At 33.9% G+C, this 26,123-nt stretch overlaps 1 protein-coding gene across 1 annotated transcript; it reads left to right on the forward strand.

Annotated features, from left to right (window-relative positions):
• Positions 1-394: 394 nt before the first annotated feature.
• On the forward strand, positions 395-15,736 carry LOC143922865 (protein zer-1 homolog). The gene is made up of 8 exons (XM_077446241.1): positions 395-1,587; positions 9,424-9,632; positions 10,657-10,828; positions 11,479-11,637; positions 13,666-13,827; positions 13,919-14,068; positions 15,093-15,345; positions 15,421-15,736. Exons 1-8 carry the CDS (start codon positions 694-696, stop codon positions 15,573-15,575), a joined length of 2,154 nt encoding a protein of 717 aa, XP_077302367.1. The 5' UTR covers positions 395-693; the 3' UTR covers positions 15,576-15,736.
• Positions 15,737-26,123: the final 10,387 nt, after the last annotated feature.

The raw sequence follows: 26,123 nt of genomic DNA on the forward strand, positions 1-26,123 counted from the left end.
ATTGATTTGTGACAATAAAATAAAATAAAATGTGTTTTTTTTCCTCCTATGTTCGTTTAATATTTTTAGTAATTCGTAGAGTTTAAAATTTTGTTCAAGGGCAGCACATATTCCAGGCACAGTGCATTTATCTGAAAATAGAATCGGTCCGAATGCACCCACCCTTTATTGACAAGAGTATATGCACACGTTCATATACATTGTATATCAGCGGCAGTTGCCGGGATTTTCACGGTCGTGTTTACGTGTGTGTGTTTGTGTGTGTGTGTACGATGGAAGCTTCCAGAGTATCCCGCTGCCCGCCACTGCTCCTGCATATAGTACATATACACGGTGTCTGTCGGTGACCTTGCCAATGAGCGAACCACTACACTGACGAAAAGTGCAATCGGACACCTACGCTACGGTCATGGCCGCGAACGCTGGGGTGTGGGGTGCGCGAGTCGCAACTTCGCAGTGTCGCACGTCGCTCGATGATATCGGAGCGGGCTGGTTATTCTCGAGCATTGTGCCCCATAGCGGCGACCCGTCACCACCAGGTATGCTCCAGCGACGAGGCCTCACCTTCCGGACCCTCAGGTGAACTTCCAAGGCCACACTCCACACCATCACCACCACCACAACCACCACACCTGCACCATAACATACTATTATATATTCAATCTATCTGGTTGCGTCGCTGATGCTGGCGCAATGGACGAGTCCCGGCTGTCAGGCTTCACCCCGCACACCCTCTTCGAACTGTGCGTGGACGTTGCCTGCCTCAACTGGCCCCTGCCCCTCCACGCCCCTCTCCCCGCCGAAGTGTGTGACCGACTGCTCGAAGCGTACCAATCCACCAGGGAGCTCACCGACTCGGCGCTCCAATTCTTCGCCGACCGCAATCGCACCAGGCTCCAGGCAGTCCGGCTCCGCACCACACAGCGGATCACCTCGGCCGGCTTCCGCATCCTCCTCGACCACCAGCTCGAGGAATTGAGCATCGACGATGGCCGCTACATACCCCGAGTCAACATCGACCACAGCCACTACTTTGTCAACATGACCGCTCTCCGCATCGTCGGCCGGTTTCCCATTTTCATCCGCACGGCGGCCCCCCACTTTGTGCCCAAGCTCAACAAGCTGTCCCTCATCGGACACATGTCCGATCTGTGCACCCTCGAGTCTCTCACGCACCTGGAGGTGGCCGATTGTCAGCTTCACTTGCAGCCGATCGAGCGTTTGAAAAATCTCACCTCGCTGATACTGTACAACGTGTGGTGGGTCGAGGACAATATCAATCTCATATGCAGTCTCACCAAGCTGCAGCATTTGGACGTGTCGCAGCACAAGGAGAGCTTCGGACACTTCAGTCATCCCAACGAAAAGTTGACCTCGCTCGTGGAGAGTCTGCTGCATTTGAAGTCGCTCGACATATCGGGGACCAATCTGGCGGGGACGGGGGGCGCGGCCGCTTGCGACAAACGGGACTCGGTGCAGTGCGACATACCTGGACTGGCGTCGAGGGTCAACAATCCGCTGAACTTCTTGGGGCTGTACGGCACGGCACACGCCGCCTGCTGCCGACACGACATACCTGCAATCAAGGTGAGATTATTATTGTATTTCATTGTCGTCCACAGGTTATGTCTCATTCACACCGGTTCGGACTTATCAGCAAGGGACACGGCGTATGAATCATATAAAATCGTTTTCGATAAAAGGATCTTCATGAGCGCCGGGCCGGATACATTCGTTATATCGAAGAAATGGTAATCGTACAAACAATTTTTGTATGTATACATTGCTCGACAAGTCATAAAAGATGTATCGAATTTGATTTCAGATAATATTTAATAAGGTTGAACATAATTAAATATTGATTAATAAATTTTTAGCCATATAATGGTGGCCTTTTTCTATATATATATTTGTTGGTGTCACCATCATGACTGTCATTTTTTTTTTCTTGTACGGCAAACTCATTCTACAAATAGCTATATATCAAATATTTATTGTCTAAATTTTTAAACTGATTTAACTTCGTTATATGAACCATTATATTTCAAGTCCAATTTTCAGTTCCAAAAATACCATTTCTGTTTGACTTAATTCACAAATTGCTATCACTTATTTTCATTCGATATGTTCAGAATCTTGGAAAAGCTGATTAAACGTATTACAGGCCACTAGTATTTTTAAATATTTTTAACCCTTCGAGTGCTGACGTCTTTTCTGTTGAAAGCCCGCCACACCGAAAATTTCGCCAACATTTCCAATTAGAATTATTTTGAAATCCAATAGAAGGCATATATAAAAATCGTAGCTAATCCAAGTAAACCTAGATAACTACCGCCGAGGATTTCAAGTTTTGTAAAATTATTTTATCTTGAAACAGTGTAAAATAAACAAAAAAAGTCTATTATTGAATGTATTTTTCCAAAAGTAGTTCCATCTTCTTCATTGTTAAAATGTAATGCTCACAATCAAAATGCCAAGCCACAATCTTAAATACTCAGCAGTTAGGAAATTCTGCTATGGTTATAAATTCAGAAATTCCGATGTAAACCAGTCTTTATAAACATTGACACGGATTACACGACCCATGTTCAATGCATTTTTTTTTCAATGCTACCTGGAAAGTCTTAGCGGGTAGTATATTCTTGTTTATTTTTTACATACCCAAAAAACGGTGTCACGACAAATCGCTCACCGACCTTTCACTCAAGGACGCCATGCGCACGACATTTCGGCTACGCGACAACTTGCGCACGGACATTACACTCATTACAATTTTTCATTAATACTGAACGAAAATCCTTACTAATACGAAGAATTAAAAAATACTTTGTGAATAAATTGAGATTAAATTGTTAAAATGTAATGCTCATAATCTAAAATACTCAGCAGTTAGGAATTTCCATAGGGAAATTCTGCTATGGTTATAAATTCAGAAATTCCGGTGTAAACCAGTCTTTATAAACATTGACACGGATTACACGACCCATATTCAGTGCATACTTTTGCATTACTTCCTGGCGAGGCTTAGCAGGTAGTATTCTTGCTTACTTTGTACATGCTCAAAATACAACGCCTATCGGCGTTTTTCAGGCCTTTGGTCATTGGGGCAATGACAAATGACAATACACATTCCAACAGTTTTGAACTCAAAAACAAATTTTTCTTTTAATCTAAGTAAACCCAACTTAATTCTAAATCGTAGATAATATGGATTTAGTTGTAAAACTTATTATGCAGTATTGTTATATTATTGTCTATTTCGTAACAATCCAACAGTAAATCGGTTATTTGAATACAATTGGATCCATTCTTGAGCTTATCTGTCACTTAATCAGCTGTCAAACCACTCAAATTTCATTCATTTACTGGTTGCACAACGGCAAGTCCATGATTTTTCTAACCAGTTTATACCTTGTCTAGTAAGAGTATATGAAATCTAGTGTTGTAAGCTAGTGTATGCACCTACTAAACAGCGAATTCACCAGCGACACTCGATGCTTTTACTGTAACATATATTTCGTTTTCAGATTGCATCTATGCAAATTTAAAAATATGTCATCAAATTTGTTATGATTTTATTTACTTAAAAATTGATAAAAAAAAATTCTTGCTTTGTCAAATATTTTGAATACTTTAAATGATTTAGACCGTTATCTTATTATGTTTCTGACCCAATAAACCACTTAATCATTAATCTGACCCAATAAACCACTGTTACATGATGTTTGCATGCTTGTTAAATCAATCAAATCAATCCCACCGCTATTGACCTTTGGCATTATTTATGAGCAGGCCAGCCATGTCCACATGTGCGATCCACAAGGACGGCCTTCGGAGAAACTTTGATTGGCCTTTACCCAAGAAAACCCTCGCTCGTATTAAATTTTTAATAGAAAATATCACTGTCGAGTCACGGCTGCCCTTACATATTGACCTGTTGAATGTTACTCAATTACAGTGCTTTTTACTACCCATTCATTACTGAGGGACTATTTTCAAAGGCACACACATACAGATGAGGCGTTGTGAATATGAAGGGCGAACTCAACATAAGATTTTATATGTAGTGTGTGTATTTTATTATTATTTATCTTTTCAATAAAAAAAAAAAAACAGCGTTTTATACATGCAATCTTAAAATATAAAATTTAAATACGACGCTATAATTATTTCACAAAAGTATAATTTCTGAAATAATAATTAACCCTTTGAGTGCTGATGTCTTTGTTCTTGAAAATTTCACCAACATTTCCAATTAGAATTATTTAGAAATCCAATAAAAAGCAGGTTTAAAAATTGTAGTTAATCCAAATAAAACAACTGCCAAGGATTTCGAGTTTTGTAGAGATGTTTAGACTCTTAATATATCTTGAAATAATATAAAATAAACAAAAGAAGTCTATTAATGAATGTATTTTTCCAAAACTAGTTTCATCTTCATTGTTGCTATAATGTAATGTTCACAATCTAAATGCCAAGCCACAATCTAAAATAATCAGTTAGGGATTTCCATCTAGAAATTCGGCTACGGTTATAAATTCAGAAATTCTGGTGTAAACCAGTCTTCATAATCATTGTCACGGATTACATGACCCATGCTCAATGCATTTTTTTTTCAATGCCGCCTGGAAAGGCTTAGCAGATAGTATAATCTTGTTTATTTTTTTATTACATACTCAAAACACGCCTGTCGGCGTATTTCAGGCTCATGGACGTGTTGGAAAAACGCCGATCGGCATTGGTCAGCATTCAAAGGGTTAATTAAGGGGGGGGTGCAAATAAAATTTTTTTCTAACAATTTTAATCATTTTTTTTTTTTACTAACCTCTTTTACGTTTCACTTATGATTACAACTCGGGAAAAAGTTTGCCTCTGATCCGATCGTTTTCATACTTTGCCATATTGCTCATTTTGGTCATCAGTGTAAGTAAATGGAGCCTCCACCAGTACGATGGTGCAAATCTGCCCGTCGAGATTCTTTGGCTAATGTTGAGTGGCATTGATCGCCCACTGCGCGCGCCTAGGCGTTTTCTTGGTGAATATCCCTTTTCGCCATCATCTAGCTTTAATTGCTTGAACGCCTATAACTATTTCTTTTTTCACTCTACATTTTATGAAATTTGCTCTATAGGTTCTCATTATCTCTCATATCGGTCTCCGTGACGAGCCGGAATGTGAAATTACCGAAAACGCAAATATCGGAAGGCAAAGATCAAAAATCGAAAGATCAAAAAAAAGAGGATGCATGGTAAACGGTACATACTCACGCACATACTCACTTAATTTGCGCGAGCAGGATACAACAGGAACAAGAGGAACAGGCTTTTCCTCCCGTTTTAATGTGCGCGCGCAGAATACGGGAGGAAAAGCCTGTTCCTCTTGTTCCTGTTGTACCCTGCTCGCGCAAATTAAGTGACTATGTACCGTTTACCATGCACCCTTTTTTTTGATCTTTCGACTTAAGATCTTTCGATTTTCGATCTTTGCCTTCCGATATTTGCGTTTTCGGTAATTTCACATTCCGGCCCGTGAGGTAGACCCCTCTCATATATATATATATATATATATATATTTTTTTTTTTTTAGTTCACTCGAAGTGTTTATAATGAATGTTATCGATATCCTTGTCGATCAAAATATCGATCCATATTGCTTTTACGGTAAACGGACTACTAGTCATATGTGAACCAGTCACAGGACAACCGGTCGCTCTAGATTGGTCACACCTGATCACCCGTCACACTAAAACTGGTCACGAGAAGACTGGTTACACCCTTAAACTGGTTGACCGATTTTAGGGTGTGACCGATCTAGAGCGACCGGTTGTCCTGTGACCGGTTCACATTTGACTAGTAATCACCGAACCGCTTTTACAGCCAAAACTCTCGTCACACATTTGACACTTCTAGGTTATAATTAGACGTCTGTCATATATTTGATGTATTAGATTCATAATATCATACTGGTGGCCAAATGTTTATAGAAGGCGTATAGTATATTGTATAATACGACGGGACAGCCTCATCCACCTTAAGGGAGTAAGTTCCCTATTATTTTTAGATTATAGACTTATAGTACTTGATAAATATATTCATAATAGCCAGCAGTGGTGGTGTTCTTGGTGGTTGCATTACTGCCGACCACTGATAGATTCCCGAGTTGAAACTGCGTTGACCTCCATTAAAACGAATTTATTCCGTGTATTTTTGTAGTACTGCTGGTCACACTTGGATATTTGTAACTCCAAATTGATCGTTTCCGATCAAAGTTTGCCAATTTATTTGATTTCACTGTAGAAACGTTTCCTTGTCATAAATTAGCGAAAAAACCATCGTACCATTTGGCACGACTATTTGAATATGATTTCAAATTTATAATCTATACATTTTAATAGTATACTATAGTTGAACCGAGACTTTTATTTTTTTATGCCATTTGACTTTTATTTTTTTGTTAGTTTTGAGTTTGTGTTTCGTATTTTGAAATATTTACATTGATAAAATTTTAATATAAAATGCGTAAGTTGTTGATGTTATTAATTTGTTTTTGGAATACGTATATATTTAATATTAATGGAAATTTATATTTTTTAGACGATAAAACTAATTGTCAACGTCGTGTTATGGACAGCAAAATTTACAGTAGTATTATTAAAGAATTTGCATTGAATCATGTTGTAATAATATAATATAGTTAAATAAGAAATAAGTAAAAAAAATAAAGAAGTATATCATATGTAATGGCATCATGGGAAAATATAAATTAAAAAAATAATTGATGAGCTTATTTGACAATGATACAGCAAAATTTCTTCATTAGATATAACAGGAATGTCTGCTAGAACAGCTACTCATTAAAAATATATTACAATAAATTTGATTTTATCATTTTTTTATGCAAAATAAAGAATTCTTTTTTTATATATGTGAATAAAAATAAATAATAAATTCTCGGTCTGCTTACACATACATGTAAGCAGACAGTGAATTTATTACTTGTTGTGAATCACTGAGTGACGAAAATTTGCTAAATATATTTTATCATCACGATTAAAGATAATGCTCAAGCACTGTTTCAATTCTAATCTAATCCGATTCTAATTATTCAATTACCTTATACTTCACTCACATAAAATAATGGAATATATAAAAATTGATTATTGTATAGTTACATATATGTATAACGTACTGAAAATGAACAACGAACAATTCAGTCCTTTACAACCACCGATGCTAAGCATATGAATCATTGATTAACGCTTTCGCTTAAAAATTACTTACGCCTCGCGTGGGACACCAATTATCGATGCAATTCATGAACATTCAAACATAGTGATAAACCATCACTAAAACCCACAACTATTATTTATATTATATAAATCTTCAACAATATTTTGAAAGTAAATATTATTATTTATTTATAAAATAAAGTGTTTGATTTCGATTTCAATTTTGATGTGTGTGCGTGCTTGCGTGTCTGTCTGTCTGTCTGAGATAACGCTCGCTGTACTATAAGGGTGAAATCACACAGCGTGGATGTGGGACGTGGGTTTTTTTTTTTTAGATAGTATTAAACATATAGAAAAAATATGGCGTTCATGTATTGTCTTTTCAAAACGAAACATTTGTGCTGTTTCATTGAAATTGTATATTAGTGTTTATCCTTGTTTGACAGTGATCGATAACGGTGTATTCCATATTTGAAAAAATGTAGGAGAACTTGTCGATACACCGGATACACCGTTATCGATCACTGTCGAGCAAGGATAAAATTTTACCGAAAAAGGCCCAAAGGGTCGTTTTGGTATATATCACTGTCAAGCAAGGATAAACACTACTATACAATTTCAACGAAACAATGCTCGAATGTGTCGTTTTGAAAAGAATATCCCTTGAACGCCATATTTTTTCTGTGTTTAAAACTATCTAAAAAAAAACCCGTGTTCCACATCCCAAGCTGTGTGATTTCGCCCTAATAGTCGTTTCGATTCGACGTACGTCACAGCTAAACCACTGCTAAAGTGTATATACAAATACAATAACAAAGGAATAAAAACTTCTACATATACTGATTGCTATCAATGTTTCCTCTTGGCAGAGAATTTACCGCCATCTATTGAAAATTTATTTTTCTATTGGTGTTTTATTTTGTTTACATGTAGGTAGTAGGCAGTTTTTACCATTTTTTTTTTCATATTTAACAATCTAATATATAATTTGGAAAGAGACTTTGTATATATATATATATATGTATCCTTGGTTCGTTCGTTCGTTGGATGGTTGGTTCGTCGTCCGTAGATCGGTGACGTCATCGAACACGTGATTCGTTTTTTTTTTTTCGATTCATAGGCGTCGATTTGATTTTTTTTCGATTCAATGGATTCACCCTTGCGGGGGCGCATCCCCACGGGGCCCCGAAGGGGGCGCAGCCCTAAAAGACATTAGCTAAGGGGGGCGAAGCCCTAAATGGCAATAGCTAAGGGGGGCGCAGAGGGGCGAAGCCGTAGAAGGCAAAAACTCAGGGGGGCACCGAGGGTGAAGCCCCAGAAGGCAAAGGCTCAGGAGCACACCGAGGGCAAAGCCCTAGAAGGCAAAAAAAAATTTTTAGATTTTTTTTATTTTTTTTTATTTTTTTTTTATTTTTTTCATTTTTTTTTAATAAAATGTTTACTATTAGATTATTCATGTTTAAGCGGTTTATATTATAAATGCTGAGCGAAGCCGGGTAATACAGCTAGTTAAATATATTTAGAAGTTATTTGAAAAAATTCGACTGCGTGGGGATCGAACATATGACCGACGACACATTTCTTTTAATTTCATTTTATTTAATAACTTAATATGCCAACACGCATGCGATGATATATCATCGAGTACAACACTAGTACAGAATAATCACAATTACTTATAGTATGGCATAATACAAATCTTTATAAATTTAATATCTGGTTATCGTTGTGTTTCATTTCCCATTTCCTGTTACAAACAATTTTTGCATTGTGAATATTGCGCCTTCGTTGCAAAGAGTGCCGCATTTATACATATGTATATATTCATATCATCAAAACCACAAAAGGGTGTGATGACATTGACTTGTCATCGTTTCTTTTGTATGTGAATCAACATACAAATGAGAGTTATTTTGATGATGAATCTCCTTAAAAATATTGGTCCATCTCTGATTTCTTCATCATTGACAGACTGCCTTTGTAATTTGTTTTTTTCTTCTTTGCTTCATAAAGGCAAAGTTCAAAGGAATATATATACACGTAAACACACCATATTGTACACACGCTAACACAACAACTGCGTAATATAATATTTAAAAAAAAAAAACAACAATTGAATATATAAAATAATCAAGTTTTTCTAGTGTATGTTTTGTGTAATATATATTATATGTATTGTGTGTGTGTTGTTTCAGATATCGGGAGATGCAAATGAAGAACAAATATTGACCGCTGCCACTCTATACATGGGACGACCGGAAATATTGACCCGAGTTCTGAACGATCTATACCATTTATTTCGCAACGGACAAAACGATCCCAAGAAGCAGTGGACGACACTGCGTATAATTCTGAAAGCCATGGATATGCACGTGCAAGAAAAACACATTCAAATCTGCGGAAGGTGGGATGCGTTCTTAGTTTCTTTTAAGGTCTATTCATATATGTCTTACAGGCACAGCACGTACATTTTGTATGGGTGTTGCAGATGAAGTGTATCTTCCAGTTGTAATGTATTTTGACTAGTTGGAATATATTCCGTCTGACTTGGTACCGACTACCGTTATAGTTGAAGTGTATTTTCAATTGTAATATGCTTTGACTAGTTGGAATATATTCCGTCTAACCCACGTAAGTTGATTCATATGGCGAATTTCATTCCAACTGGTCAAAATATATTACAACTGAAAATACATATAAGTTGTTATCAGGTAAGTTGGAGAGGTTAGGTTTTCTTGAAAACGTCACTCGACTATTAAATTGAGTTGGAAAGTCAAAAATTTTTTTTTTGAACACATTCTTAGAATTATTGTAATACGGTACTCATTACCTTTATTCGTAATATAACGCATTATTGAATTGTAAAGCGTTCGTAAAAACATCAGAGCTGTCAAAGCTCAACTGTTATTTTACAACTGGCGCACATTGTTGCATATAATTTACTAGTTGAATTGTATTCGAATATAAATGACCTAAAACACCAGTTGGAATATATTATAACTGAAAATACACTTCGACTTGAACGTGGACACATTCGTGTCTAATGTGGCGTAGACGTAACGGCAGCAGCCGACAAAAGCTATTCATAATATACAGCAGTACTTGTCACCGTAACGTATTAAGCAAAACCGGTTTTCTTTGACAACTGCAGAAATATTCAATCACGACGTGACGTCATAGTAGCGAGTGTACGCGTACTATCGAAGGTGCGCATATGAATATTATCAGAAACGTATTTTGACAATATTGACTTGATGGTACGACGCAAACAATATTCGGCTGTATCGTCGCGCTCTGTAATGTATATATGTAAGCCGATTTTGCCTTGCACTCGGCCAAAACTTGTCTATGTAAATAGACCTTAAATCGTATCGTGTAAATTAGCTTGCAATTAAAGCTGACGTTTAATATTATTTGCATATTTCCAGTGCGACGTTGTTTTACATTGTGAAAGGCAAGAAGAACGATTTGATCGGGATAAAGCTCAGACGGCATATAATCACGACCCTGTTGCAAGCCTTGGAAACGCACTTGGAAGATCCGACCATGATGAGGAACGGTTGTCTCACGCTCTGCCAGTTTAAAATACCGGCTGATGTTGTAAGTATCAATTGGGCTGTGGAGTTGAATACAATTCGAAAAATGTGAAATTGGTTTTTACAAGATTTTTTATTAACTTCACTCTGTTAGTTCAGTGAAATTCCTGCCCGTCAAAAATTTTTGATTCTGTATCACTTCCACTTAGGAAGTGATCCACTTAGGAGTTAGCTAACATTGAAGTAAGCTAATGTTAAACTTATTAAAATTTACATCGGAATCTTGTGTCATAGCAGTGATAGCTAGCTATGCTTGAATACATGCTCTGCAATCGAATCGAATATGTGACTTTGAAATATTTAAATCATTTTTCTATAGTAAAAAGATTATAAATGATGTTCAATCGAACACCTCGCATCTGAATCAAAGAAGTACATAGTTTGATATGCAATATTTGCTGCATTTCGTCGATTTTTGAAGTTTTGAAGTAGTTGTTGAACTACTCCCACACGTCACATTTATAATAAATTGTATAGTATTCACTTTAAATTGTGAAATCGGAGTCGGAGTCGCTCGATTTTTAATGACGCCGTTTCCAGCCTAAATGTCAAGACGCTGACTCCACAACCTTGATATGTATAATATATCGAAGCTTAAGTTCATATCCGAGCGTGTATACTAGTCTATGATTATTGACTGATTTTCTATTTTAGGTATTCGAATACAAAAGGGTAGTGAACATACTGCTGACAGGAGTTTCCAATAATCAGGAGGTCTTCGTCCAACGCGTTGCCATATATCTTCTAAACTCCTTCGCGTGTCAGGTCGACGCCATTCAGAAGAGGTTCTTGGGCGATCATGGAGTCATAGTGGTAATATATCAATGGCTTTCGCCCTTACAATGCGCATTTTTTTCTCTTTATATGTTGTTTTCCGATCCTGGAATTGTTATGTTTAAGCGTTATAATTATATCTACTGTGTTTTTACTGTTTCTTATTGCGTATGGAAGTTTTTAAAATGGAAAGATTGCACCTTTTGGAGCTAAGCGTTGGAATAATTCATGTTTAAATTTTTATTTTATTTTTCGCGTTGTGCGATATGTTTATCACATCTGATTATCGATTATTATAAGCATGACAAATCAATTGGTTCGAAATAGTACATTACAGTGCCCTTGGTTATTTAATAATGCTTTAGGTATCGCTAAATTGATAATTTCTGATGTTTTAGAAACCGTAAGAAAAGATTAAGTTTGATTTTTTTTTAAATTTTAAAACTTATGTAAAAATATATAAATGTATATATATATATATATATATTTTTTTTTTTGAACAATGATTTTTAATGTATTTTTTGTATATAAATTATTCAATTTGCTTTTTGACTCAATATGTTGTCAATAGTTAGGCGTTTATCATGTGGTAAGAAGTCAAATCCAGTTTATTACGTGATTACCAATAAAATGGAAACCTTGTATTCTATATATGTACATATATGCAGAGCTGGCTCGTGGCGTGTGCGAAGTGTTTGGCACACACAGGCGCCGTAAAAGAAAGGGCGCCTAAAATATTTCGATGAATGTTATAAATATTTTGATGAACGAAGAACGAAACGTTAATACACAAAATTCTCATAAACCGTCATGCTGTCGCCTTATATCATATATATTAATATAATATTTAGAAACCGTTTTACCAAAAGTTAAAAACTTTTGTTATTTTCAATTTTTACAAATTTACAAAATTTTGTTAGATCTCTATTTTTCTTTCTGCATTTTTATTTTGTATTGCATTTCTTTTTGTATTTTATTGTGTATTTGAATATTTTTCTTAGGCACCAAAGCCGGCTTTGCATATATGACATAATTAAAATTGCTTTTGATGCATATTAGGTCTACCACATGGATTTTTGGATATCAAAAATTAAGTGAAGCTGGAAAATCGGATTGCATCACACTTAATTTACATATATCGCTTATCATATGTTCATATTTTTGTTTATTTTGTATATTAGCGTTTCAATTTTGTTATAATAATCATTGAGTTCATATATGTACTTTTGATTATTGTAATACTGCGCATATAATATAATAACAATATTATAAGAATTGTAATCATAAAAGCCTTGGCAGAAATAATGTTTATTCATAGTTTGATATGTTTACTAGCGTTTATGTGCATTTTCACGTGACGTAGCCTACATATGTATAAGTCGGGTACTGCTGTACAATACATATTATTATTAAATGCATTCAAACAAGCTACTTAACACATCCGGTCTAAACTTGTATAAAATTTGTTTTGTTGCTAACTGCGGTAGTTCATATGAGTCTATACTGCAACTTGGGTGTACAATAAAGTGCATCGATAATGCTTTCAATGAAAATCAATTGAATTTATCATACAATTTGCATGATATTTTTAATATTTGCCATACATTATAGCAGTGATTCTTTTGGACGACAAATTGTTTCACTACTTTATAATATTAGTAAATATGTTAATATCTTTTACAGTCCAGCACAAGGGTATAATAATAAATGAAACTATCATCGAAGAAGATGTATGAACATGAAGCAGATACGTGTAAACATTTTTATTACGTATTGTATTATTTTGTATGGAGTGGTCGACACGCGATATCTATATAAAGAGTGTAATACACAAGGAGATACAATTATGAAACACTTTATGAAGTTATCTTATTATTCAATTTTTCAGGATTTTTATATAAATAATGATAAGCAGAAATACTAAGTATTTTTATTCATATTAAAATAATCTGTCGTTGGATGATAAAAATAGTTTTGAATTTTTTTGCAAACGGCGAGAGATTACTTTTATGCAAGTATTTCTATGATAGTAATAAGTGGGTGAAAACTATATTGAACACTTTTCAGATAATGCTCGCTCTGATTACGGATCGGCTGAAGCGCAATCATTTCGATGACGTGCTCGAAGTAGCCTGGAGCACCATGTGGAATGTGACAGACGAAACTCCCGTGAACTGCCAAAGATTTTTGGACAACGATGGTTTGCAGCTGTTCATTGGATGTCTTAAGGTTTTTTGAGTGCTGTTATAAATCAACGTCGAAATTATTGTCGAAAGGTTCATTTTGTTCTTATTCTCTTTTATTTTCGTCTGTTTTTCAGAGCTTTCCAGATAAAGAAGAGTTGTTGCGCAATATGATGGGTTTGTTGGGAAATGTCGCCGAAGTGAAGCATTTACGGCCTGTGTTCATGTCGGATCTTTTGATTACGGAATTCGTAGAGTTGCTCGACTCGCAAAGTGATGGAATAGAAGTAAAACATTATATTTATATATTAGTAGTGATAATATTGTTGCGTGGGGGTGGGTTGGGGATCCGAGTGAAAGACCAAAGTCTCTTCACAGCATTTATTTAATAATTCAGGAGGTCCGCACATAGCCAGCGCTCTCTCCAGAATAAATCTAATATGGTGTATGTACCTCCTTATAAATGACAAGTTGCTCACCACAGCTGCCCCGATCCATTTATCTAGTCACATACAGTTTTAACCCTTTGAATGCTGACCAACGCCGATCGGCGTTTTGCCAACAATTCCATGAGCCTGAAATACGCCGATAAGCGTTGTATTTTGAGTATGAAAAAAATAAACAAGAATACTACCCACTAAGCCTTTCCAGGTAGCATTGAAAAAAAAATGCATTGAACATGGGTCGTGTAATCCGTGTCAATGTTTATAAAGACTGGTTGACACCGGAATTTCTGAATTTATAACCATAGCAGAATTTCCCAATGGAAATCCCTATCTAGTGAATATTTTAGATCGTGGCTTGGCATTCAGATTCACATTATGATTTCATTTTAACAACAATGAAGAAGATGGAACTAGTTTTGGAAAAATACATTCATTAATAGACCTCTTTTGTTTATTTTATATTCTTGCAAGATATATTAGAGTGTAAACGCCTTTACAAAACTCGAAATCCTCGACGGTAGTTATCTAGGGTTTGTTTGGATTAGCTACAATTTTTATACCTGCCTTCAAATTGGATTTCAAAATAATTCTAGTTGGAAATGTTGGCGAAATTTTGAAAGCCAGCGTGTCGGGTTTTCAACAGAAAAGACGTCAGAACTCAAAGGGTTCTGATAATTAAGTTCCGTTAGGCCAACTCAAGGGGTCTCCATTGTCCGACCCGAATGCACTTATAGAGCGGATACTCCCCCGTGTTCCCACGTTACAATATTAACGATTTTCAACTGTTTTATTTTAAACGAAATTGTCTTGCTAGTACTGGGAATGTCGAAGTCAATATTTACTGATTTTTCGTGTTTGTTTTCAGGTGAGTTACAATGCAGCAGGTGTTCTCGCGCATTTGGCATCTGACGGAGAGGACGCTTGGACCATCAAGACTCCGACACGCAAGGATGTGCTCGCCAAGATGCTGGATGCGATTCGAAAGTGGAACCTTAGCTCCAGGAGGAACATCAACTATCGTAGTTTCGAGCCTTTAGTCGGGCTGTTGAAAGCCTATCATACACCCGAATGTCAGCATTGGGCCATTTGGGCACTGGCGAATCTTACTACTGTTTATCGTAAGCGTTTACCGTTTCTCGTTGTGTCAACTTATCTTAAAAAAAAAGTTAAAAATATTGCAATTACGTTTTCAGCCGAGAAGTATTGTTCGTTGGTCGTAGCCGAGAGAGGCGTGGAGTTGCTAAACGACATACTGAAGTGTCCGACACCGTATCAACACATCAAAACGCTGGCGGGTTGCGTGCTTAGAAATATTGCGTTTCAGGATACGAAAGACGGCGCAAAGTGATCAGAATTAGCGAGATGTTAAAATATTTATGTATATTGAAATATTTATGTTATCTACTATGTGGGTGAGAATGTATTTAGGTGAATCATTTATTCATGCGTGATATTCAGTACATATATCTAATACCTTATGATACATTTAGATTTGTCATTATAATATTTAAAAAAAAAAGTAAATGAAAATTTATTGTATATAATGAATGATATGCTATATTTTGTACATTGAAACTAAAGCTTTTTTCAATTTATACACTATTAATAATATTATTATTATTATTAAAAAAATAGTATTGTTGATTCATGTAATTAAAATTTATTTGATTATTACTATCATATTATCTGATTACATAATGCATAGTCTATTTGCCACTTGGAAATGTTAAACTTATCCCATTTGATTCTCAATCTGATAGGGCTTAGACGTTTGAGGTGTGCGCTTTGCATAGTACAATGCTGAAAATTGTATCGCTTGATTAAAAAACGATTGCATTGTTTGTATTTGCCAATGTATTATAATCAAAGAGTGTCAGTCGGCGGAAAACTTATGTTTTCTGGTTAATTTTTCATTTTGTAAAACAGTGAAATACTCAAAATCCTTTCATTTCTTCAAAAATTACATCCTATTTCTGATGCCAATTAATCCAAAAACGTTATTTAAATTGTTAATCATTTTCAAAAATTTAAATATGACTAGTTAACTTTATATAAAAACATTTTTTTTACACCGAAATTTATACTCAACTTAAATTTGTCCACGTACAATTCGATTAAACAGTTGCATATAAATAATATTAAACTGATCTTTCAATAATTAAAATATCATGGAAATATTTATTTTTGACTGACATTCTCTCATTATAGTAAAGTGTTTGTATATTTTTTTATTCAATTCTGAATTGAATAGATAATAATTATTATTCGCAAGTGTGAGCCATCTTTGTGAGATTAACGTTGTCCAAACTATCAAATTTCTATCGAATGATTATACTCAATAACCGTGTTTCAAATTTGAAGCTGGAGGGAGTTGATAGTTTAAAGATGCCTTAAACAAATTTGTTAATATATGTATAAATATATATATATATATATATATATATATATATATATATATATATATATATATATATATATATATATATATATATATATATTGTCTGTGATTTTTGCTGATGTGATGGTACTTAATGCAATATTACATTTTTAGTATAAATTTCTGTAAAGTTTTTTTTTGTGTATGAATTATGTGAAATGAAATTTCACTTTGCAGTATTAAGTTTGGACAACGCTAGTTAGTTTTGCGAATTTAATAATATGCAATGATTAATTGTACAGTTTGGGTATGTGGCCTTCACAAAAGAACAAAGTAATAAAAGTAGTCAAGAGTGTGAATTTTTTAATGTTACAATATGGAAGATCTCGGCTGCAGCAACGAAAAATTGTGAAAAATATTTGCCAACTATGTACTTAGGTATGATAAATTTTCACATGATTTTCACAGTCACTATCGACGAGTTCAGTCGTATCTTAAGATGCTCATACATAATGAAATTGCGTCTGTTTAAAGTACAATTGTCGAATGAAACTTACAGACGGTGATGGAAGTACCAGCTTGTGCCTAGTAAATTGCACGCAGGCTCATTAATATGACTCCGTTAACCCTTTGAGTGCTGACGTGTTTTCTGTTGAAAGCCGGCCACGCTGAAAATTTCTCCCATCATTTCCAACTAGAATTATTTAGAAATCCAATAGAAAGCCGGTATAAAAATTGAAGCTAATCCAAACACCCCTAGATAATTACCGCCGAGGATTTCGTGTTTTGTTAAGGTGTGTTTAGACTCTCTAATATATCTTGCAACAATATAAAATAAACAAAAGAAGTCTATTAATGAATGTATTTTTCCAAAACTACATAGTTCCATCTTCTTCATTGTTGTTAAAAAGTAATGCTCACAATCTAAAATACTCAGCAGTTAGGGATTTCCATCGAGAAATTCCGCAAGGTTATAAATTCAGAAATTCCTGTGTATACCAGTCTTTATAAACATTGACACGGATTACACGACCCATGTTCAATGCATTTTTTTTTTCAATGATACCCGGAAAAGCTTAGCGGATAGTATACTATTGTTTATTTTTTACATTTTTTACTTAATTAACCATTATTAATTATATATAAATTTGAAAAACTTTCCGAACAAAGATTTCATTGTATTCTATTTACATATTTCCAAAACCCGTACAATCGTTTTATAATAGTAATGTTGATACAATAATTAAAAATAAAACCAAAGTTTTGGATGATGAATTGAACATATATTAACTACAAAAAAATAACATTATATAGTCCCGTTGATTATTTTACATAAAAAAGAATTTATAATTTACGCCAATTAAAAAAAAATATTTGTAACTGAACGAAAATCCTTATTAATACGAAGAATTAAAAAATACTAGGTTTATATATATTTTGGTTTACAAATAATTGGTTTATATATATTTTATTTATTTATCTGTGATAGGATAGTGTGTTAATTCGTCATGATGCGTTTAATTTGGGTTGTGGAATATATCTTCCAATCGGCGTTGATCAGCATTCAAAGGGTTAAGTGATGCGTGTGTTTTCATGTCATTCGTGACAGCCGAGGTCTTCTTTGTTACAAAGTTAAAATTGTGTTAATTTTCGACGCATTTTAATGTTGTTGAAATCCGATAATGCATACATAGAGAAAATTTACACCATAAAGAATAGTTTTTGAATTGTCTTTTTACATGTTTTAAAAGAGATATAACTCGAGTCGCCTTAACGGTCTGTGAATGTCAATGAATGGTTGACGGCGGACGACCTGTGGTTTATCTACCTCAAACTTTGCTGTTGGTAAACGAAGATATTTTCTGCAGTGACCATCCCCATTCCTCGATCTCCCCCCCCCTTCCACCCCTGTTGAATAATTCCTCGTTTAAATTCGCTGTCGCTGAAAATTTTCCCAACGTCGAGGTTTACTAGCTTTCTTCCCTCGTGGCTTTGCTACGCTCATTAAAATTAAAATAGTATGTAACTATTGTACATTTATTTATCCTACAAATGAATAGTTTGAAAATATTTTTATATCATTCATTGAAAACAGAGAAATTTTTAACAGAGAGTACTATATTCTTATATATACACATATACCAGTGGTTCTCACGTGAAGTTTTACCATCGGCATCGAATGTTCCCCGTCGGATTTTTCTGCGATGCGATCGAAAGTATTCCATCTATTTATATTCACTAAAAAAAATTGAACCATCACTTCAATTAGGCATGCAAATAGAATTTTTTCAACTTACTACCCCAAAGTTCAACAAAAAGTGTGCCTTTTTATTTTTATCAGAGCTATGTATTTTTTCAGAAAAAAATTTCTATCAAAATGTTCTTGGTTGAATTTAAAGGAATACAAAAATGGTCGTCATCGAACAACGGCCCGAGCAAAATCGAATAATGGCCTCATTCGAGAACCTCTGATATATACATATATTCGTGTATGTTTTAGCTAATCAATTGTGTAAGTCAAAGCTTTCCAAAGTATCTACAGAATGATTCGCCCGCTTTGCAAAGCTTCGGCTTCGGCACGATTGACAATCGCTTTATATAAAGTAATACAATATTAACGTGTGTACAATTATAAGCTTCCAGCATCAAACATATGTTACATAATGATATTATTTTTTCAATTGAAATGTTGCACTACAGTGTTATATATATATGAAATGTTGCACTACAGTGTTATATATATGAAATGTTGCACTACAGTGTTATATAATATATATATATATATATATATATATATATATATATATATATATATATATATATATATATATATATATATATATATATATATATATATATATATATATATATATATATATATATATATATGTTTAAAATATTTAAGTAAATACAATACATATTATAGATAAATAACATACATGCATGTATGTATGTGTAGAAGATTACTTTGAGTACTACTACTTAGTACTTACCGTAATTTTTTGTTTGTTATGTGAATTGAATTGCAATAATCGATCACAGACACAACTATACTGTCGTCCCAGTGAATAAGAATTATCTCAGTGTAATATTATTACGTGTTGTGATTGTTGTTTTGTTGCTATTTATTATTTATTTTTTAAGTGGGGCAACTGTTGTCGTTGAATTCGTTACTATTGCTATGTAACGGTGGTTTTTGGAACACTGAACATGTTTGGTCCGTATATATAAAGGTCGTTTTTTCAAAATAAGAATGTTTGCATATACAGTAGAACCTCCATTATCCAGATAATCGAAAAAATCACAATTGACAGGGAAAGATGTGTACGTTCAGTATGAATCAGTTTTATTTAGCTGCATTTACGTATATAATAACATGGAGATCGATATTAAATTCTTCTTTATTAAGAAATTCAATTATGGATCTTTGCTTAAAGTTAGCTGTTCTCTTTGAAGCCGCCAAATCGCGAATACTTATCATACAATAGTGGACCAGATATTGTCTGTCCTGACGGTCGTCTTTGAATTAACCAAATAAAAATACACTGCTCGACTTCTTAATATCCTGACATTTTCATAACCTTACGCTCTGTGCTTCCATCTTCTGACATTATAGAATCAGTTAACTTCATCATTGTTTCGCTTTATTTTTTTTATATCCGGGATCGTTGACGTTCCGACACCATATTTATTTGACATAAAACATCCTAAGACACCGCATTTTAAAGCATTGATTTTACCTAATTTGTCTTTTAATGATAATACAACACGTTTTCTTTTCCATATTGGTAATATTAAAAGTAAATATTTAAATTGCGATCAAATTTTCAAGAAACGTACGTCCTTTGAGTATTGAATTTTGAAGACAACTGTCTCATTTCTCCGTCTTGTTTTCGAATTTTTTTATGGTATGCATTTAAAAGCAGTAAAATCGTACAATCTGTGTTTGGTTTTAACTGTTCTACTGTACTAATAGCGCAAGTTGATGCTTCGGAATGCAACCGGTCGGCTCTTTTTGCAATTACAGGAAGATATATTTTCATCGTAATGCAATAGAGTTACAATAGATCGTTATCAGCTAATGTGCAAATCGATTCTTACAAAAGAAACGACCTTATATGTATGTGTGTATGAATATTTATCTTTATTTTTGGAACCATCTAAAACGGTCCCCCCCCCCCCGCTCTGACATATGTATCTGTAATTTGTAAAATGGAAATTGTACCTGCGCGGTGGGTGTCTTGAATTTTGAAATACGTGTAATTCAAAACTTGAGCAATTGTTGATGTGATTTATAGGCTAAATGTATAAACAATACGTTGTGTTGTGTAACTGTTGAATTCACTACTTGTACTGACATAGATTATAATCTAATAGATCGTAGGTATTTGAATAAGATGCTTTCTCATTTTGAACGTTCGACAGTCGACCGAATGCTAGTGAAATATGTTAATATAACATTATAGGATTCGGTTTATGTTTAAAGTTTTTATTTTACGGGAAGGAAATCGCCCCATCATGTTGTTGTAATGTTAAATGAAATTGTTTATTTTTTTACTGGTGGGTGTATGTTATTATCGATTGTAATTGTAATTTTTTTTTGTTTTTTGTGCCGTCTCATTTTTTTTGTTTTAGTTGTGGGTTTAGTTCTCTATATCTGGAATGTTTGATACTTTTTCCAATACCGATGTTAGCCAAACGGTATACCTTCTCACGTACCATCGACACTCGAATACTATTTCAAAGTACATATATACGTTGATAATATAAATAATAATGTCTCTCCGGAATAACAAATCGGCGATGTATTGTTTTTTGTTTTTGTTCGTATGTATGTATGTATGTATACGTAATGACTTGTAATGAAAGGCTAGTGACGAAGTACTTAACAGGTCAACTTTTTAATTTGCAGAGATTAAAATAATTTAAATGCACTTCTTTCTTATATCCATATGTATATATGCTTATTTTTATTTTGTTGGCGTGTTTAATTGAGATAATGTTGTAAATATTCAAGGGTGTTTTTGTCGTATTTGCTTTGATAGCTATATATGTATGAATATATGCATATTTGCTCTTGTCCTTTTGTTTGTATAATGTGCCTGTTATGGTAGATCTGATGTTGTGCGAGACTTACGTGAACGGAGCATGCTGTCGCATTTGTGCAATGTGTTGTAACATTGAAAGGGCGTAAAATAATTTCTTTATTTTTTTTTAATTATTTTTTATTTAACCATATAATATTATTACAGTATAATTCAATGCAAGGTCTTCAATAATATAACTGTAAGCTTTGCTGTCCATAACCTGACGTTGACAATTACTTTCATTGTCTAAAAAATATAAATTTCCATTAATATGAAATATATACATATTTATTCCATAAATAAATTAATAATGTCAACAACTTTCATATTTCATATTAAAATTTTATTAATGTAAATATTTCAAAACACAAAACTAGCAAAAAATAAAAGTCAAATTATACGCACGAACAATGTTGTCTTGATCAAAATGCAATGCGAAACTGAAACGAAATGTAATTGGCCATTGCGGGTCCAGTAGGGGATAAATGCGATAGCATGTACATTTTACGTAAGTCTAATGTTCGACTCAATTCAACTTCGATTCAATTTGGAGATAATCGCAGCAAGCATATATCTTATTGAACGGAAAACATGCAATAGAAATATTTACCACCTTGCAAAATGCAATACTAAATTATAAAATCCTTAATTAAAGACACTTACATCTAAATAAATCAAAATATTTACATTAAAATTTACTTAATAGTCTAAAATAATTCAATTATATGAAGTGATTATTGAATATTTAAAAAAAAAAACAACAGTTTGAAATTTCACGAACTGTCCAAAATATGTAATCAAACAAATTTACTTTAATTTAAAATCATTCAATTCTTAATTTGTATTCGAAATCATATGTAGAATGTCAACAGGAAAAATACCAGTGTAATGATAAAAAGTTGTACGTGATAATTGAGTGGCTTTTAAACCACATACGACAAGAATAGACGTGAGGATTTATGCGAAAGTTGTAATATACTAGTATGTTGAGGTGAATGTGCCGATATGTACAAATATTTAACCCTTTCGGGATGTGCGTCGGAGGCTCAGTCGAATTCAATTAAGATCGTTGCAAAATAAAAGAAAATATCCAATCCGTGCTTGAATGAAGTGTTCGATAAACTTACTAGTCATTTTAGATATTTATATTGTGTTACTAAAATCGACGCACCGATGGGATTTCTATTGACGGTTCCAAACTTTCAAATATTCTCGCAACTGAAAATCAATATTAAAAAGAAAAAATGAGTTTGCCATTACTTGTAATGTTTTATACTATATATCAGAGAAGAGTAGGAAGCCTCTCGCTTGGAAAGGGTTAGATTTTGTCAATTATTAAAATTATAATGTTTGATTGTATAACATACATATGTGTACAGTTCATTTTATATTATTTTTAAGTTAAGAAAATTATGAAACGGGAATCTAATCAGAAATCTCTTTTTATTACTTTATTATTTTTGAAAGCGATGTAGATTTTTTTTTGTAAGCGATCTAGTTAAGTGATTATTTTCTCACAAGTTTGATGCTGCAATGCCTCATACGCTGAAACTTTTTGTGTCTTATCATACCCTGTGAAATGTGAATATCTATATAACCTATTACACAATTTAAATATTAAGTTAAAATTTGGCATTGATAATTAGTACAATTTAATAACTATATTTTCATATAAAAAAAAAAGTAAATATTATGCGATAAATTATTAACACATAATTAGCAAAGTATATATATATATAGAATTGAACTTGTATTTAGTCTCTCTCCAGTGATTTTTGGTTTTTTTATCAAATTTTTTGTATTTATCCACCTAATGTTTATTTTTTGCTCAGCGTTTTAGTTTTACTTACATTTTTGTTATATATTTAATAATACTACATATGTAATTATGTTGAAAGTTTTTATATAGCAAGTGGTCCCTTACGATTTTTACACAGTTGTTTATTAGCCATTTAAATACCAGTGATTTTTTTTATACATTACTCCCATTTTCGATATCATTAGTCGGCAAGTATTAAGTACGGATGCGAAACTCGGACGCAACTAATAAGTGGCAAGCCTGAATAAGCCCTTTGAAATGTGGTGTTACCGGAAGATACTAAAGATCTTATGGAAGGAGCATGCGAGGAACGAAACGGTCCTCCAGCTTCTTTATAAAAAAAAGAGAGGGCTTCTTGACACGGTAAAGCCCCAAATATCGCCTTCTACAAACAATCATAGAAGGCAAATGATGGCCTGGGGGAGAAAGCTCTCTTGGCTCCGGAGCATCAGGTCATGCACGGGACTCAAAAAATTGTTTCGGCTTGCCCATGATAGGGCAGAATTTGCACAGACTATGAACAATGTCTGTCCATAGTAGTCGCCTATGTCCGAATACGCGGATTCAGCTTTAGAAAAGGTATTACATTTTGAATAGAGATATTTAATTGTTGGCAACCTCTATCCGTAGTATCGTATAATAAATCGGTTAATGAATCAAAGTTGCGAAACAAAAATGATACTTTTCAAAATCGTGTTTTATACTTAGTGCAAATTAGTATTAGATGGATTGCTGACTATTGAACAGACCCAGTTTTATGTTATATATTCCTCAGATCAACCCAGTGACCCAATTTTATGGTATATATTCCTCAGATCAACCCAGTGACCCAATTTTATGGTATATATTCCTCAAATCAACCCAGTGACCCAATTTCAACAGTTCCTATGTACGTGTTTAGATATTTATCCGTTTGCCTAATGATTATTCCAGTGATATGAACTCTTTGGTTATTTTTTTTTTTGTTTTATTTGGTAATTATGTTTCATAGAAACCATATTAGTATGTAAGATTGTATGTACCCCGATGTTGATGAATAATAAATGTAGCGTTATCGACGGCCTGGCGGCGATGGTGTGTATTCATATTGACATATTTTTAATGGGATGTGAATGTATATGCAGTATAAAAATGACTGATAATGAAAGTTTTTTTTAAATAAATATATATATAATGTTAATGTATGGTATTGCCGTTGGTCCGTCGAGAAACATATATTACATACGAGGTGCGGTTGAATGGAAACGAAACCTCTCCATAAAAATCTCGTAACTTTTCTTCATACATATATATATGTCTTTGTTAAGCTCCGACTCGTTGTGGTGGCTTGTGAAGTCTCATCACTGCTTCTGCAAGTTGTCGTGGTCTTTGTTTCTTTTCGGCCGAGCCTTGTATGTGAGAAATATGCACCGAGGATGGCCAAAGTTGTAATGTGTTGCGCGGGCGACTTGTGACACTGTCGACGGCAGTCTATTTAAATGGTAGCAATAAAAAGATGTAATCGAACTGTTGGGATACTCTGTAAATATATTTGTTCGAGCCGTTTTAAATAGACTGTGGTCGAAGTGGTAGACCTCCTTCGGTATGTATATTGCGTTATTGAAAATATTATTAAAATATATTAAGTTATTTTCTTGAATTAGTAAACTGATTTATAAGAAAAGAGAAATTCTATTATTATTATACTATACTGAGTGTCTACATTTCATTAAATAAACGTATTTACAAATTGCTTACTATTTCATCATATTTCTTCACCCTTTTCGTTTATTGTTAATAACATGCTTGCTCTTAGAACTGTCATGTGGAAAATCAGGCTATGGTATCCAGGAATCGATCCAATCGCTGATCATATTACGTTTGATTTTGAGTCAAATTTGATGTTTTCGCTTAGGAGGCAGGCCTGCTATTGAGTAAGTACTGTCACTATATAGCGATTAATTCCAATTTTTATGATACAATTGAAGTGTATCTTCCAGTTGTAATATGTTTTGACTAATTAGAATATATTGGACCTAGTCTGGTACCGACTCGTTATAGTTGAAGTGTATTTTCAGTTGTAATATAGTTTGACTGGTTGGAATATACTCCGTCTAACCCACGTAAGTTGATTCATATGGCGGATTACATTCCAAATGGTCTAAATATATTACAACTGGAAATACAGTTCAACTGTAAGTTAGTGCCAGGTTAGATGGAGAGGTTAGGTTTTTGTGAAAATGTCACCGACTAGTGAATTGAATTGGAAAGTCACATTTTTGCTTTGAAGACTTGCTTAGAGTTATCGTAATATGGTACTCATTACTAGTCACCGGAGCCTGAGGGGGCCGTGTATTGTTCAAAGGTTGTAAATGCATTATTAAAGGTTTGCCGAACAATGGATAGCACTGTGACTATCCTACCTCTACTATTACCTTTATTCGTAATAACTAGCAAATATAAACGCATTATTAAAAAAATATCAGAGCTGTCAAAACTCAATTGTTATTAAATTACAACTGGCGCACATTGTTGAAAGTATATTTGCGCTTGTAGATATATAATTTACTAGTCGAATTGTATTCGAACATGAATAGCCTAAAACGCCAGTTAGGGCGTACATGAATATATTAT

The sequence above is a fragment of the Arctopsyche grandis genome, chromosome 2 (assembly GCF_051622035.1).
Source record: "Arctopsyche grandis isolate Sample6627 chromosome 2, ASM5162203v2, whole genome shotgun sequence".
In the NCBI taxonomy this organism is placed as follows: Eukaryota; Metazoa; Arthropoda; class Insecta; order Trichoptera; family Hydropsychidae; genus Arctopsyche; species Arctopsyche grandis.

Excerpts from the sequence above, each read along its gene's own strand:
- LOC143922865 (XM_077446241.1), top strand. The coding sequence starts at position 694 with ATGGACGAGTCCCGGCTGTCAGGCTTCACCCCGCACACCCTCTTCGAA. Across the intron at positions 1,588-9,423 it reads ACGACATACCTGCAATCAAG|ATATCGGGAGATGCAAATGA; the intron begins GTGAGATTATTA and ends GTGTTGTTTCAG. Across the intron at positions 9,633-10,656 it reads CACATTCAAATCTGCGGAAG|TGCGACGTTGTTTTACATTG; the intron begins GTGGGATGCGTT and ends GCATATTTCCAG.